The sequence below is a fragment of the Equus asinus genome, chromosome 20, assembly GCF_041296235.1.
Source record: "Equus asinus isolate D_3611 breed Donkey chromosome 20, EquAss-T2T_v2, whole genome shotgun sequence".
NCBI classification, from domain to species: Eukaryota; Metazoa; Chordata; class Mammalia; order Perissodactyla; family Equidae; genus Equus; species Equus asinus.
This window is the reverse complement of record NC_091809.1, coordinates 37,452,113-37,468,300: the sequence shown is the minus strand read 5'-3', so window position 1 is coordinate 37,468,300 and position 16,188 is coordinate 37,452,113. Positions and strand designations below refer to the sequence as shown.

Here is a 16,188-nt window from a genome sequence, read left to right as displayed (position 1 = left end):
CAGCCACTTGAGAGAAACGGCCTTATGAAGACCAACAAAAATAATGCTTTGAAATCAGATAATACGTCCTGTCCCACCCTTGGAAGAAACACTACAAGGATTAGACATTCAAAATCCAGGTTTTATTTATTTTTCAATTTTTTTCTTTGAAAAATTAATTGCTAGAATTTATTAGCACTGAGCATTCACTTTAATTCTGCCCTACTTTTATTTCCTGCCTTCACCCAAGATATGTGTTTTCTTTCATTCTTTTCTTTCTGTTCTTCAGATTGGATAATTTCTATTGATCTTCCTGTTCATTGCCTCTCTTCTGTTGTCTCCAATCTGCTGTTAAGCCCATCCAGTAAATTGTCCATTCCAGTTATCATGCTTGCAGCTTTGGAATTTCCATTTGGTCTTTTTTATAGTTCCTATTTCTCAGCTGAAATTTCCCACTATGTGAATTCAATGTGTGCATATCTTCCTTTAAGTCTTTGAACATATTTATAAAAGCTGTTTTAAAGTCAACGTCTGCTAATTGTGACATCTGGGTCATCTCAGAGTCTGTTTCTATTGACTTTTTTTCCCTTAAGTATCACATTTTCCTATTTCTTCAGATGTATAGTCATTCCTTTACTAGATTTTTCCCTCTCATTTTCCAGGTGTTCTATTGGCTTCAAACTCCATCCTCTGACACCTTTGGTTTGGGTACTTGACCCAAGATTGGAGAATGCCCTCAGGCACAAATCTATAAACAAATGTCACCCAACGTCTTTCAAGGTTAGATTTATTCAGTTTCTTCCTGCTTTTGGTTATTCTCCTATACTTTCAAATTGTCCAGATTTCATCATTATTACCTGTAAATGATCAAGCTATTTATTCCACCATTAACAGAAACTGAAATCTCAGAAATATATTTTTTATTTCTAAAATTAGGAGTAAGAAAGTCTGGAGAAAACATTTCATTTGGCTTTGATTTGGGCATGTTAGGAAACACATAGGACTGACCAGCAGTATTGCTGGAGATAGGCAATGTTAGGGAATAAAGATAAGAATTCTTTGGATTTCTATCCTTCTAACATGGAATAGTATGTTTCTAGGGCATATGAAAGTTAGTAAAAGGTGTCCATGCATCTGTTACTAGCATCTCTGTTGGTTCAAGTTATTGGAAATACCAAATGCTAAGCATGAAGAAAGATCTGAACCTGAAAGAGAGTAAGATATCTGTCAGTAAATCAAATCCTTAATTAAATAAGTCCAACTTTAATTTCAAATAGAGAAATATACTCACTATACATTTAGTGGAATTCAGATACCAGTCATCTGGAATAAAAGCAAAGTATGTCAGGTATTCGTTTGTACCAAATAATTTGAGTACAGTATTATCTAACATGACTGTAATTTTAACTTTTAATAATATAGCAAAAAACATAAACCTGATTCAAATAAAACCTAAGTATTCACACGCCACTTAACGTCTTAAGCCAAAAAAAAGTGAAGGAGGCACTGGTATAGAAGGAAGTTTGTTGAAGTCAGAATCAGAGCACTGGGCTGGATGGATCATGACTCCAGGAGAGTATGGCATCCCTTATGTGTTCTGTTGTACATTTTATTCAACTCTGAACTTAAAAAACTTTTCTAGGATGCTGGCAAGGGGTAGCACTAATCTCCTGACAGCCATTTAAAAATGTCCATGTTATCAGTCTCTTCCCTTCTTATATTTTGTCATTAGTCTCTTCCACTGTCTCAATAGCCAGGGAACCTGAAAATCTGCATGTATTCAATTTATGAGAATCAGACTCTAAATGGGGTATTCATCCAAAATGTGGGGCAAGGTCAGAGGCAAAAAAAGAACTTTTCTGAATTCAAACTACTACCAATGAGAATTTAATGGATGTTATCCAGCTCTATAAATAACCTTACTCAGAAGAACCGTCTATTTTAAAAGCATTTGCTGAATATCTTCTAAATGTCAGACACTGTGGTAAGCACTGAAAATATAAAGGTAAATACAGCAGAGTTCCAGCTCCCAGTCTAGCAGAGGAGATGGACAAGTAAACAAATGGTTACAATATAATGCAGTAAGTGTTATAAAAGAAGATACAAAAGACACTGGGAGCATCCAACTTTGAGATGTATGGCCGATGAGAATAGGGTGCTTGCCACATTACCAACTACAGACCAGTGTATATTCTTCCATACTATTTCAGACTCAACTGTCTCATAATTGAGGAAATTATACTAGACAACAACTGTGGAATTAGAGAGTAAAGAGAATTCTGATTTCAACAAACCAGAAGTATCTCTGGTCAGGGGAATCTATATGGCTACCCTGACTTGTTGGAAATAATACTTAAAAATTAAATTCCTGGCTCTGGCGATGATTGATTAGTTTGTATCAGCACAACTCTCCTGCCAAGAACAACTGAAAAAGATGGAGGAGTTTTATTTTAAATCTGTTGAAGTCATCAGACAGCTATCAAAGCACTTGAGCGGCTGAGAGTCCAGAGAGAAGGTAAGTGTGAACCTGAGTTTCAGCACCACTCTCCTCTTGAGGCATCTGCCCAATTGAGAGCGGGATGAGACGTTGAGACGTCAAGCAGAAAGTGCTAAGCTAAGCAGCTCAGCAGAACTTTTGGCAGTTTTGTGGGGCTGAAAGACAGAAATTGGAGTTCACAGCCTACCAAAGAGATAGTAAACACTCCAGGCCTTTAACTTGGACCCCAGAAGGGTTACTTTGTAAAAACAATGGTGAAGCAGGAACAGACAAAGACCAAAACTCAGCACTAAATCAGCTCAATCCCCGATTGGGTTACAGTAATCTGCCTCTTGCCTAATGGTCTGCCCAAAGCAAAAGTCAATCCTTTCTGGAGGAAAAAGCAGCTTCCAGAGCTTCTACGGGGTTTTACATGCAACGTCCAGAATTCAGTTAAAAATTACCAAGCACATCAGGAGAGAGGAACAAGAGAAAAACAGTGATGGAGATATTCCGTTCGGAGACAAAGACTTTAAAAGAGTGGGATGAATATATTCAAGAAAATAGATAAGATGGAGAAATTTAGCAGAGACTTAGAATCTAATAATAATTATTATTTGGAATTTCTAAACTAAAAAGTAGAATAGCTGAAATTAAGAACCCAATACATGGGGTTAAGAGCAAATTGGGCACAGACGGGCAGAGGTTTACTGAACATGAAGCTTGTACAGGATTGCACAGGATTCAGACTGAAGCAGAGAGACAAAAGGATGGAAAATATAGGAATAAGCTTAAAAGACATATGAGGTATAGTGAAAAGTTCAAAAATAAGTACAGCTAGAGTCTCTCTGAGGGAGAGAAAAGAGGGAACGGGACAGAAGCCATATTTGGAGAGATAAAGGCTAGGAATTCCCTAAAATGGAGGAAAACTAAAGCCACGGATTCAAGAAGTTCTATGAGCCCCAAGCAGAATAAATACAAAGAAAATTACACTTTCAGATGTGAATAATTAACGTGATGGAAGCAAAACACAAAGTGAAAATCATAAAAGCATCCAGGAAAAAAAAGGCATTATTATCTTGAAAAAGCACCAATAACTGTACAGATGATTTGTCAACAGAAATGACAGAAGCAATAAAATAATGGAATGACATCTTTAAAGTACAAAAAGAAAGTAAGTGGCAAAGTAGAATTCAATAAACAGTGATAAATATCCTTCGAAAAGGAAGATGAATTGAAGACATTTTCAGATCAAAAAACTGAGAGGATCTGTCCCTCAGACCTGTACTACAAGAAATACTAAAGGGAGCTCAAGGTGAAGGAAAATGAGGAGCCACAGACAGAAGAAAGGAAATGGAAAAGAAAACTAGCAGCAACAAAGAAAGGTAATTTCAGGAATTCTGAATAATTATTGACTGCAAAACATGGTAATTGGAATGTCGTAGAGGATTTTAAATATTTGTAGAAAACATATGTAAAAATAACACAAAACACTGGAGACGGAAATGGAGTTAAACCGTTCCAAAGTCTTTTGTCTAGGAAGTGGTAGAAGTACTAATGTATATTAGACCCTAATTAAAGTCATAATGCCCAGCAGCAAGCGCATAGTAAATGGCATAGAGTAGGACCTCAAAAATACTGAATAAATAAATAATAAATATTAGAACATCAGACCTTTGTTATGTTTTCTCTTAAGCAAGTAATTATCAGGGAGCAACAGTTAAACTAATTAGTCAAAATACCTTACAAGAGACCATACCCAATACTAAGATAAGACACGTGTATTCCAGTAAGGATGAACTGATAAACCTACTCCTTGAGATTTTTGTATCACAGTAGTTGTTACCTTTGTCCTTGTTCAATATTGGCTCTGCTGTCTGGCTCTTCTTGTATCTGTTGGCTTCCAAGTCGTCTGATGCTTCACTTTCCTGGAGGACAGGCAATGCCTGTCCCGTGGCAGAGGAAGCTCTTAGAACAGTGGGATGTATTATAGCACAGCCAGGCCCTTAATAAAAATCTAGACATAATTCAGAGATACTGGAAACCTAAAAGACAAAAAAGCATCAGGTCAGAAAGGAAACTTTTCATTTAAAAGAACTAAAGTTAAGCTCTAGAAAAAAAAATACTTGCCAGGATTTGAAAAACCAAGGCTGTTCCCTAAAAAGAAAATATTCTAAATTAATCATTTGTTTATAAAGATCTAACGTGAGTGAAATTTCATAATGTTGACATAAAATAATGAGGACTTACCAGATAATAAGATGCCTTAAATTCTTCTGTTTCTTTCCTCTTAGTTTCTTTTTCTCTGCTCATTTCTTTAATTTAAAGCAAAGAATGAGATTTTAAAATGAAGTAAGAGGGCAGTCTAACAGTGTGGGTGTGACACACTTTTGTGAAAGTGACAGTGAAGGTGGATCATACGGCTGGGGCAGGACGGAAGGAATGGTCAAGACAGGGCCAGGGCCAACCACAGCGGACGGTAAGGAGCGGACACTGTCACCTGGTTTCATGTGCAGGGAGTCAACAAGCCGATTAAATACACACGTTTTAAAAGAAATTACAGACAACTAAGAAGAGAAAAGTACCAACTGTTATTACCTATTCTTCAGCATCTATGTTTCAGATAAGTGAGACAGAAAGCCACAGCAGTGTTTACCTTTATTCTGAAATGAGACGCGATTAGCAGAGGGGTGCTGGTAGTGAGATTACAATTTGAGTTAGACTGTTGCAGTGACGGTAACCCAAATTTCAACACAATAAACCAAACTGACTTACAAGGTTCTAGCACACTGATTCCTAAGTCATGATCATCAGGGATTAACCATGTAAATAACCGAATGTCACTAATTCAGTCATATAGTGCAGTTCCAGATGTCTATGTGCCAGCATAAAAAATGGCTTTAAGTTGGGGGTTACATGCTAAGAGATAAGCATAAAGGACACAGTCTATAAAAAAGGAAGATAACACCTGTTCTGAACGTAATTAGGTATATAGCATGTAAAAACAATTTTACTGATAAAGCTTTAATTAAAATTTCTGAAGCCATCAGATAATCACAAAAATAATATCTGCATATCACAAACGTAAGAGATCCAAATCTACAGGTAGCAAAAGAGAACAGGACAAATGTCCACGTCTACAAATAGATGACGTTCACTGAGACGCTCTTACAACGCATGTTTTACAGTTGATACAATACAGAGTTTGTAATTTCACTTTCTTAGGTTCTCAAACAATCTTTCAGTTGTAGTTAATACTGGCTTAAGGTGGACTGAAAGTTTTCACAGAGTTGTCTCTGGCTCAATGAAACTACTTTTCTTAATTTTAAAGACACTCAGTAAATAGAACTCCGTGCATCTTGCCACATGCAAAAATTTGTGCTGTTTTCCAAGAATTCAGGTGGTCTGGGACCTGTTAGTTTACAAAGATCTTTTAGTCAACAGGAGAGGCCTGTCTGACCAACCTGTAAGACAGGAAAATGACTGTTACAGTGCCATAAAAAAGACTAAAATAATCTTTGACCAACAATCTGAACAGCACAAACTAGGAAATAAGAGACTGGGACACTAGCAGAGGATTGTGCTGGGAAGAACACTCTATTTAACTCAACACATTTTGGACCTTCCAGTAAAACTATACAGCATCTCTGAAATATTTTCTAGAGAAGTATTCCGTTTCTGATTGCACAACTGAATATTTATTAAGCATGATTATGTAAAGATTTACTCTGATTAGATGATTATATGAATTTTGCATTAAGTTTCCTCTTTTAATTATCCCTGGAGGGCAAGGAGTAACTATTCACGAATCTCTTGCATCTGTGACACTTAAGGTCATGAATATGTTTTTGAGACTTCTGAAACAGTGACATCTTAGTGCCGGGTTGTGTTAACGTTCGGCTCACCTCTGCTGTTTCCTCTTGTCACTGTGTCTCCGTCATTTTGCTGACTTGGCCCTTATTTTTGGGAATTCATCAGTTATTATGCAACAGAACCCTGGTGACCTTCCTCTAGGGCCATGGCTGTCCTCTGTTCTCATTGCACATCTTTGTTGGATATTGCAATGACCCCAGCCTGAGAGTGGGAGCTTCCTTTTGGGAATTAGTTTATTGGTGACTGTCACATTATAGGTGATAATAAATGCTGGGTGACAATAAACAACTGAGTACATTACTGAACACGGCAAGCTAACACACACAATCTTACAAACAAAAGACCAAAAGCACTACCCTAACCGCCTGACTCCCCAGCAACAGACCCACAGTTACCATATTATAAGAAGGAGATAGACAACTTCCCCTAAAGGAAGGCACTGATCAATTTAAAAAATTAGACAGTGTTTTGAACTTTTTTCTTAGGGAATTATGCAGATCACCACAGACGGAAAGAAACCGAATCTTTGGTTTTGTGTGTTTTCTTCCTTTGGCTTTATGGCTGGTTCTGAAGTAGCTAAGTGATCAGGAACAGGAGAGGGCCTGAATCGTAACAGACTGATGGCTGGAGGAGAGTTGAGGTGTCCTAGACAAGTAGTTGTTTTCATACTTAAACCAACTGAGTAGACAGATCAAACCCTAGCCCTACAGAACTACTACTATAATGAAACGTTTTCACGTTCATCTCTACACACTATTGTTATCTCAGTATATCTGACACCAGTAGAAGGTTTCAAGTTGGTGAAAAAGCATCCCAAACCCAACAGTACACAGACTTTTAAGGTTATCATTATGCAAAAACTTAGAGATCATTTGTAATATCTGTGTTTTCTAAGGCACTATTCCCAATAGTTTTTCTTCTCTTGACTCTCAGCCATGTATATAGCCTGTGCTTTTTTCCCAGATGGATTATATACATTCTTCCAGGCTGATTTTTACTTGGCTACTTCCTGCCCATTTCCAATCTCTCTAGGACCCTTACAGTTAATTTCTTGTTCCTTCCTGATGGGATCTCCCAGTTCGTTCATCTGTGAATTTCATCAGTGTCCTCTTGACTCTTTTACAAATTATCAAGACTGATGGTAAACAGACCAGATTTAATGTCAATCCCTTCCCATTAAACTAGCCAAGCAACTGAGAAACCACATTTGATTACATATCCAGAACTGCGCCACTGCTTTCTGAATCGAGGAGATGAGAAGAGGAGGGAAAAGATTTTGATTTATTTGATTAAAATCTGTTTAACTCTTGAAATGCCCGAATTGCACAAGGATTTTTCAAATAAGTCTATAGTTAGGGGACAAGCTCTCTGCAAAGCTGCGTTAAATGTGCTCCTGTCTAGCTGTTCATAGTTAGCTATTACACATTACTCTTAAACCTGAAAAGGGTTCAAATTAACTGAACACCGTGAAGCAGACAGTCATTTATAACACGCCACAAAAGCACTTAGAATCACATAAAACTCCACAGACTGCTACAGTGTGCATTCCCCCTTACCTACTCTCAAGTTTTCATATCGCTACCTCAGTTTCAACAATAAAGGCAAAATTTTCTTTCCAGATAGTTATTACTAAAATAGAGGGATGACAAAAGGGTCTAAGGTCGGCAATGACTTGTTTCTTAAAAGCCCACTCCAAGAAACACATTTAAGTTTAACCCTAAGAAGGCAGAGAAGAAAGAATCCGAGCAGCAGGACTCAGTGTGGGTAAGATTCCCTATGGAAGAGGTCTGAAGCAAGACCTCTTCAGTTTTCAGTCACCTGTGGAATATCCAACTGGCAATCAAAACTCTAAATGCCCCAAACCAAATTTATCACTTTTCCTCAAGGTATCACTTTACTAGGTTTCTTATTTCTGTGACAATCACCACTGCAGTTACCAAGTCATCCACATTTGAAACTTTCTATTCATTTTGAACCTTCCTTTTTTCTAGATCCCTGTCAGTCAATGGTCAAATCCTAAAGATTTCAACTCTAGAATCTCATTCATCTCTTCCTTTCTACCCCCATCCCCATGCAAGAAGGCTAAGGCCTTCACCACAGCAATCATCTAAGTGGCCTCTGTCCTCCGACCCCACCTGTGTAATGCTATCATGAACCAAACCTAAGCACATCTTTGAATCGATGCTGCCCTTCTCAAAAACCTTTGGAAGAATCATGATGCTACTAGGCCAGTGTTTCTCAACATTTAACCCATATCTCCCTCTTTTGATTATGTAAAAATCTCATATCCCTCATAACTGTACTTTATATTACACAAACAACAGGGATTTTTTCCCATTCCTTAAACATAAAATTATATGCTTCAATGGTGTTTCTTAAAACTCTACTCACTATATTCTGAGCTCTGCCTGTGTTATTAGACTGTGGGCTCTGTGGAGGGAGTACTTGGGCCAGGACCTAGGACATGGTAGGCTCTCGATAAATCATTATTAAATACATGATTAAACCCTGACATTCAGGATCATCCATCATATAAACTCAGTCTGGTTTTCCAGTTGTATATCCTACTATTCTACCTGTATTTCACCAACCAGATTATTCCAGTGGTTCTCAAAGCAGCGTCTCAGGACCAGAAGCACCAGCATCACTGGGTACTCACTAGAAATGCACATTCTCAGGCGCCACCCCAGACCTGCTGAATCAGAAACTCTAGGAATAAAGCCTAGTAATTTGTGTTTTCACAAGCGCTCCAAGTGATTCTAGTGAAGGCTGAAGTTTGATAACCACGAACTGTTTACCACTAGGTAAGCATTATCCTTTCTACTGCCAGGACTTCTTGCAATTCCTCCTGCCTGGAAACACCTCAGAACCTGTTCCAGGACCCGACTAGTGCTCAGCAAATGTTTTTTTGACCGAATAGTCAAAAACTCTAAAATGCTCGCCTGACAGCCCTCATGTAACTTAACTGAAATTAGGCCTCATTTTGTGTACACACTATCTCAGGTGGCATTAGGAAATGAAAATTCATTCTTAGTAATAATGTTGATATTCTAAAAGTATAAATTGACTAAAATTGTGCATGTTTTGGGGTAAATTGTATATCATCTACCTCTAAGTATTTGAAGCTTATTACAAATTTTGCCATTTTGGGGGATCTTGAAAGTAGACACGTATTCAATTTCAAAGTTAAAAGAGTTAGAAACTTTAAATTGAATGACTCCAATTTTCCAGAGTTGAAGTTGGTACTTATTGACATTTATCTGGCCAATTATTCAGTACCAAAATCACACAGTGGCTCCTGGGGGCAGGGAGGCAGGGCAGCAAGTAGACACCACCCTAAACAGGTCTACTCGCATGTCGGAGGAAGGGTTGCGCCAGGGAGAAACAGAAGCTGATTTTCTTGGGCTGAAGAGAATTCACCTATGTTCTCAGATAAAAGCAAAACCCCCAAACATAAAATGCAAGAAGTCATTGACTTTAAAATTAAGTGAAATACAATTGTCCATTGTCTTAAAGCAAAAAATTATGTATAATAGAAAACCTCAAATATTATACACACACACATACAAATGGCCATGAATGATGATGGTAGAGGTCATTTAAATTCTTTTAAGGAAATGGGATGCGTTTTTGATTCTGGGACGATATCTCACCATGAAGACGTGATTAGCAGCAAATTTCCAAAATCTATAAACAGAGTATGTTGGAGGTGATTTTACATGACCTAGGAAAATTTTCCATTTTTCATATAAGGAAATAGCCTCAGAGAGATTATATAACTTTCCCAAGATCACAGATTTAAGCAGTGACAAAGTCTACAGCTACTTATCCTTAGACCAGCGGTTCTCTCATAACATCATTTGAATGTCTAGGTTGAGTCAAGATCCGCTGACGGCCACAAGAACCACAAAGGAAAACACATCACGTATTTAGGCAATGCCATTTGTTTAATTAAGTCCATCTGATTACTTCCCAGGTGTATGAAGCATCTTTACCAGTTATTTAGCATTTCCCAACAAATTTTGATAAAGCCTGTGACAAGCTCAGGACAGAAATGTGGCTTCAATGTTATGAAGATCTTAAAATTCAGCTAGAGTCATACAGAATTTTAAAATTTAAAATGCACATCTTAGTATACAAAACAGGCAGATGTCTCTTGCTAATACAGAAACCCTAAGATGGGTTAAGTAAACGACAATGAAAAATCTCCAGGAAGCTTTGTGGCTTTTGTTCCGCAGCTCTCAAAACACACGCGGAGAGAACGTACTTTGAATTCTACGGTTGGCCAGATCCTGCCTCCAGTTCTGGTTTTGATAACTCCCAGACACAACTCGTAATCTTATCATTCATTTTAAAAACATAAATCAAATCTCACTTCAATAATGAAATGTCCAAACTCCAGTTATTTTACGTACTAACTATAACACAATTTTGAAATTGTAGAGTTTTAGAGCTGGAAAGGACTTTTGAGACCATGTAGCCCAAAACCATCATTAAATAAAAGCAAGAGCTAAGATTTCTGACAGACACAATTTTAACACAACAGAAAAATGGATAATCCTTTGGAATTGATACACAGAGGGGCAGCATGAAAGCTTTCTGAATGTTGTCAAAATTTAAACGTATATGTTACTCCACATAGTTCTCTATTGTTTGAAATACTGTGAGTACACATTACTTTTGAAATTAAAAACAAAAAATTAAAAGAAAATGAGATTTTCCTACTTAATTATCTTAAGGTTTTAAGAATTTTCAAAAAACAAAAAAACCTGAAAAATGTGGTAAGAAAATTTCAGTAACATTACTATGGAAAAACATTACCGTATACACAGGTCTTTTTCCTAGCCTTCAAATATGCTCTCATTCACAACGCAGATTAGGAAATATCACATAACATAGAGTAGAAAATAACAGGTGAGGAAAGATAAAGTCTGTTATACAGACTGGTTCAAATTTATAGACTTCAAAAACAACAAACCTTTTAATGACATCTCAGTGAGAAACAAAGTCTTTAATATTGCCATTATATAGCTAAAGAAACCAAAGTACAGAAAGATAAAAATTGTAAAGCAGGGGCAAAAAATTAGTAATGGCCTTAAAATTAAGACTCTGTATTCTGAGATTTATATCTTAGGTAAATCCCAAGAACTTCCTTTGCTAAAGGGAAAGAATAATAGGAGTCATATACCTTACTCACAACAACCTGTGCAAATACATATCAACATACCTATTGTTGTTCCGGCAATTTCGACAGTTAATGCACTCCAACGGGTCAGTCTGAGGTACTGCTGTGTACATTCCACCACCCTTGTCAGGAAGGACATACAAGGAAAGAGAGAAGAAGAAAGAGTGCTGAAGGTGCCAGAGCAGTAACCAAAGACTTTTGAGTGTAAGAACCATGTCAGTAATCAGTGGATACACGGTACCTTTTACCCACCTCCCTGAGCAATGATATGCTTGTCATTATTTACCTGTCTTCACAAATGAGTTCTGAACAATATTAAAACTGTACTTTAAAAACTTAACTGCCATGTTTTTCCATGTATTTTTGTACTGGAAAGAGGCAAATAAATGAAGAGAGAAGTTTAGTCACTTCCCTTCAGTGTTTCAAATCTAATGGACCCAAAATACACTACACATTATAACCTCCTATTCATTTTGACTTTTATAGCAGTCGTGGAAGAATTTTCTGTGATGCCAGTTGGAGAAAAAGGGTGGAAATCTGTTTCAATTATGTCACAAGATAAACCCATCTTCATTTTCCTGTAATTATTTCGATTAGGTCTGTTCACTTGACTACACTAAGTTTTAAAACATGTTATATTTTTCCAGATGGAGTCGATTCTCAGCCAGCAATGACTTGGAGGGGAGTATTAATATTTGGATGTTGCTTTTGGCGGAAACTGCCCAGCAATTAAGAAAAATGCCCAGATTAACACATACCTCATTGTAAAATGTTCACTTGACATATACAATGGCAAGAGTTCTTCAAAATTGAAGTTGGGAATTGAACTAGCCTTATGTCAGAGTCAGAATTCTGCTTTCGGATGAAAAACAGCAGAACTGAACTTGATAAGGGTGGGAGAGGCTGTCACACTATACCCAACCCAGAGCAGGCCCTCAGGGTTAGCAAAAGTTCAGGCAATTGTTTTTCCCAGAATACTTTCCATTTCCATTCATCTCATAACAACAGCCAGAATCTAAGCAAACCAAAAGTACCGAAAATTTCTCTCAACATTCTTGATCCAACCAGCGACAGGAATTTTAAAGAAAACATTGAGAGAAAGAATATTCCTGTACTATACTCAATCCATGAGAGTAAACACCAAAGCTTCAGAAAACAAAGTTAACAACCTACAGGGTGACGCACTTATTTGAATCACTAAACATATTACCGTTAATTCAATGATTTTTATGATCACCAGCATTTAAAAAATTTCCCTATTTCCTCCCACCCAGAAGAGGAAGTAAACTAATGAGCTAAAACCACAGATAACATCTAAAATTGTACACCTAACAGGCAACTAGTATTTAAATAGCAATTCATTGTTCAAAAAACCCAAAGTACTATGTTCAAATAGCATGGCAAACATCAGACTTAATTTTTCCTTCTTACGTTAACAGCATGTGCCATTCAAACTTTAACGCTCTCTCCTTCAGTTTCTTGGACAATGCTGGCAGTCTAGACTAGGGATGGCGACAAAAACGTTTAGGAAGTCTGAATATAAGCCACGTCTTTCCACACAAAATAATGAAATCCTTATTCTCTTTTGGTAATGAGATGCACCAAACCAAATTAAAGATTTTTTCCTCAACATACTAAAGCTAGGTCACAAGAAAGCCATTAGGATTTCTAGCTTGAGGACACAAATATATAGTTTTCTTCTCCACGTGTAATATTTTAATAAATCTTATTAAAGTCGAAGATGAAAACAATTCTAAACTTCTTCAAAGTTTAGCACACGGTGGGTTATGGCAAATTTATTTGTAATCAGAACAGTGACAAAAACTAAATGAGTGCTCAATTTGCTCAACTAAACAAATTATCCCTTTGATTAAAAAATAATGTGGCTGCATATCCACACGATGTAATAAATCAGACTTCCCAGTGCAGGGAACCTCTCTAAGCAGCATAAATCTAAACTATGCTAGTCATTCTATTCTCGTTGCAAAAATTTAACTATATCAGCGAGCTATCCCCCAATAAAGTAGTTGTAAAGGTTTTATCACTCCTTCTGGCTGAAGAATACTAATATTGTAAAATGCAAAAAAATCTTACAGGCAACAACAACACCCATTGGACAAAACAGAAAGAAACTCAGGGCAGGGCAGAAGCCACAATCTGGCAGCCTACGGATATGTTCTGCACGGCCGACGCAATGCTTTCAAAAGTCGGAATTAGTGGTCAACATGTAAAAAATCTGGCGATTTCATGTAGATTTACAGATGTTTTGAAATATCAGAAAACCTGGCCACATGGGCCCCCAGTCCTGCATGCCACCAAGACGTGAATTCCGGCAGCTGCTCTAAGAGCACGCCGGCCCTCCAGGCTGCCCCCGCCACCTCCACTGTCTCATTGCCAACTCACTTCACTCCATTTCACGATCTGCCTGACTCCTCTAGGCATAGGGGTTTTTAGACTCTACTCTAAACACATCAAATTTAAAGTATCTGGTCTGGTCCACACCCAACGGTATTTCCATTTCATCTCAAGAATAACTTCCAGTCAGTTTGTTACTGGTGTTCTACTTTCAGTGCTAAATAATTTTTTTCTAAAAAAACCAAATTGATGAATATAACTATTACCCAATAACAGAAAGTTTACAATGATTACTCTGGATTATACCGTGATATATACTATTTCCATTCCAGAGAACTTCTGATCTTTCTAGATTGAAAAAAGCCAAGCATGGCAACCCTGTTCTTGTAGCTGGCACTGCGGGCCATGGGGAAGGCTTTTATTCATAATTAGGTCTCTTACATTCATTAGATGACGAGGATGTTCAAAATCCACACGTGTCCTGGTTAGAGAGCTCGTGTGCCCAGAGTAAAGGCCTCCATTTAAGCTCCCATTCACGATTCCATTGACTCCGTTAGGGACCTTATGGTGAAGATGGGAGCAGCCATTGCTGAGACCCCCATTGCTTATGAAACTTCCATGAACATTTCCATTTATCCGGTTGGTGCCAGGCAGAGTGGCGTATTCCACCATCTGCCCATTAATATCTGGTCCTTGGCAGAGATACCCCGGTGGGTCATATTCTGTTAAGAGAGAAGAAAAAAAAAAAGAAAAAAAAAAAAGAAAAAAGTAAGAAACTGAAAAGGACAATCTCCTTTCTCAGGCGGTTTTATGAATGAAACCTCCACAACACACTAAAATATAACACTCTGACGGTGTTCACTTACTGCCTACTCGTGAGACGTGCTGTAACAAAGTTACTGCTGTCATTTCCCTTACAGTGTGGAGGGAGCTAGGAAATTTGAGTTAATTATGACTCTGTTAACGGGAAGAGAAATTAACCAGAGAAAAATTACTCAAAAGAGAATTAATAAACTGTGCAAGTCGAAACTATCAAAGTACTGACAACACTTAGAAAAAGTGTTCAAACTCCCACACTTCAAATTGCCAAAAGAAACCATATAAAGCAACAACAACAAAAGGCAAACTTCAGGTAGGATATTCCAAGTAGCAATACACAACACTTGAGTAAAAGGATGGAGTTGTGTATACGTTCACTGACTACTCACATAGTCCCTTGGTTATTACAGCCAATTTGGAAGTTCAGGAGTATTAAAGGCAAAAGTCTAATTATTCCATTTCCTTTTATTAAAGGCATTTAAACAGCTGCCTCAAAATTCTGATTTCCAGAGGTACATCTACCAGATATACTGAGAAAAAGTGAGATATTCCTTAGAAAGTACAGCATCTAAACTGTATGAGATTTGTTGTCAGAGTTTTGATAAATTCTTCAAAGGTATTAGCAAGGTGTATTAGAGCACGCCAAGGTGGGTGAGGTGTCCCCAGTCCGGTTACTGAACCTCTCGCACAGGTGTGTTACTGCCAGTATGTCTGCTCATCTTCTTCACTAAACTATAAACAGAGAGGGCAGAGACCCTGGCACCTTATTTCCCATTGCATCTCCACTGTCTCCCACAGTGCCTGGCACATAGAAGAGAGTCCATGAGGCCCTTTTGAATGAATCACTGAATGAGCACTACTGTGATAAATTTCCGTTTTAAAATATACTATCAAGTCACAAAGGAAAATGACTTCAACCAGACTAATCTTGCTCAACCAGATTAAAACCTTTCTTTTAATGATTCAGCATACACTCACAGAATCAACTCATCAACATTGAAATGGTTTAGGAAAGAAAAGATCCAATCAAATGATTTCCAACCGCTTCAGCTGGTGGCACCACCGCACTCCCCCTGCCTATCTCCTGGAAGGCACCAAGACGACACAGTAAGTCATTTTCCCCCCTGAGCTAATAACTAAAAAGGGGCCAAACGTGGGAACCAGCTGCCAGCTGCTGGAAGCGCCTGTCACTGCTGGTGTTTTCCTTTGCTTTCCTTTCATTCCCTTATTCTGGGGGCAAAGGGGAAAGAAAAAACTTCCTCCCACCTGAGACCACAGCCCCTGCTGGCTCTGATTATCCTACTTTATAACAGCTGGAGGAATGAGAAAGGGACGCCGCGAGGGGGAGAGAACTGAGGGAGAAGCAAAAGGAAAAGCAGTCTAGGCTCTTTGTTCCAAAGCAGCGCCATCACTGGCAGCTCAGGTGCGCCTCGTCTAGATGCAGGGGGAAGGTGACGCCGCCCCAGAGCAGTTTGGGGACATCAGGCACCGAACCAGGACC

At 38.1% G+C, this 16,188-nt stretch overlaps 1 protein-coding gene across 4 annotated transcripts in view; it reads right to left on the bottom strand.

The window, feature by feature from the left end:
- CDON (cell adhesion associated, oncogene regulated) overlaps nucleotides 1-16,188 on the bottom strand; it is a 93,911-nt gene that overhangs the window by 4,480 nt on the left and 73,243 nt on the right. For all 4 annotated transcript variants that reach the window (XM_070489974.1, XM_014845439.3, XM_014845437.3 and 1 more), the window contains 2 exons: nucleotides 14,310-14,590; nucleotides 11,556-11,635 (listed from right to left, as the gene is read on the bottom strand). In XM_070489974.1, coding sequence (XP_070346075.1) covers nucleotides 11,556-11,635; nucleotides 14,310-14,590 — 361 coding nt within the window. The remainder of the gene's footprint in view (nucleotides 1-11,555; nucleotides 11,636-14,309; nucleotides 14,591-16,188) is intronic.